Source organism: Penaeus monodon, chromosome 25, assembly GCF_015228065.2.
Source record: "Penaeus monodon isolate SGIC_2016 chromosome 25, NSTDA_Pmon_1, whole genome shotgun sequence".
Lineage (NCBI taxonomy): Eukaryota > Metazoa > Arthropoda > Malacostraca > Decapoda > Penaeidae > Penaeus > Penaeus monodon.
In genome coordinates, this window is record NC_051410.1 from 10,781,404 (window position 1) to 10,781,917 (window position 514).

Genomic DNA, 514 nt, shown 5'->3' on the forward strand with positions numbered 1-514 from the left:
GAGAAATGCAATTCAATAACATAAGGTGTAATTGGCAGATCCTAAATGAATTAGTAAAGCATGGACACGTCAGCCTAAAAAATAAGGACAAAATATAACAATAATATCAATCCAACTAATCTAACTACCAATGTTATATGATGAAATTACCCTTCAAACTCTATTTTTTCATCTTATCTTATTTATTATTATCATTTTTTTACCTTTCCAAAGTTTCCATCACAGCAGCTCGGATCACACTCAGCCATGGCTTTAGAACTACCTTCGTTAACGGGATACAGGGTTATAATGCCGAAGAAAAGAGGGAGAAGGTAGGGTTACGTATATCCTCAGTCGGCACCTGCGTAGTGACTACTCATTTTTACTCATTCGGTACTCATTCTTATTCAGCATGGAGGTATGGCCAGACACGTAACAGACCCTCAGCATATTGTTTAGTTACATTTTTGGAAGATAATGGTGGGCTTGGTTAATCCGTAGGGGTAATTTGATAACGCTGGTGATATCGAAGTGG

At 37.4% G+C, this 514-nt stretch overlaps 1 protein-coding gene across 1 annotated transcript in view; it reads right to left on the reverse strand.

The window, feature by feature from the left end:
* The window catches only part of LOC119589041 (glutathione synthetase-like), a gene marked incomplete at its 3' end in the record, with an annotated part of 25,317 nt that extends 24,951 nt beyond the window's left edge, over positions 1-366 (reverse strand). Inside the window, 1 exon segment of the mRNA XM_037937617.1 lies at positions 204-366. Coding sequence (XP_037793545.1) covers positions 204-248 — 45 coding nt within the window.
* Positions 367-514: the final 148 nt, after the last annotated feature.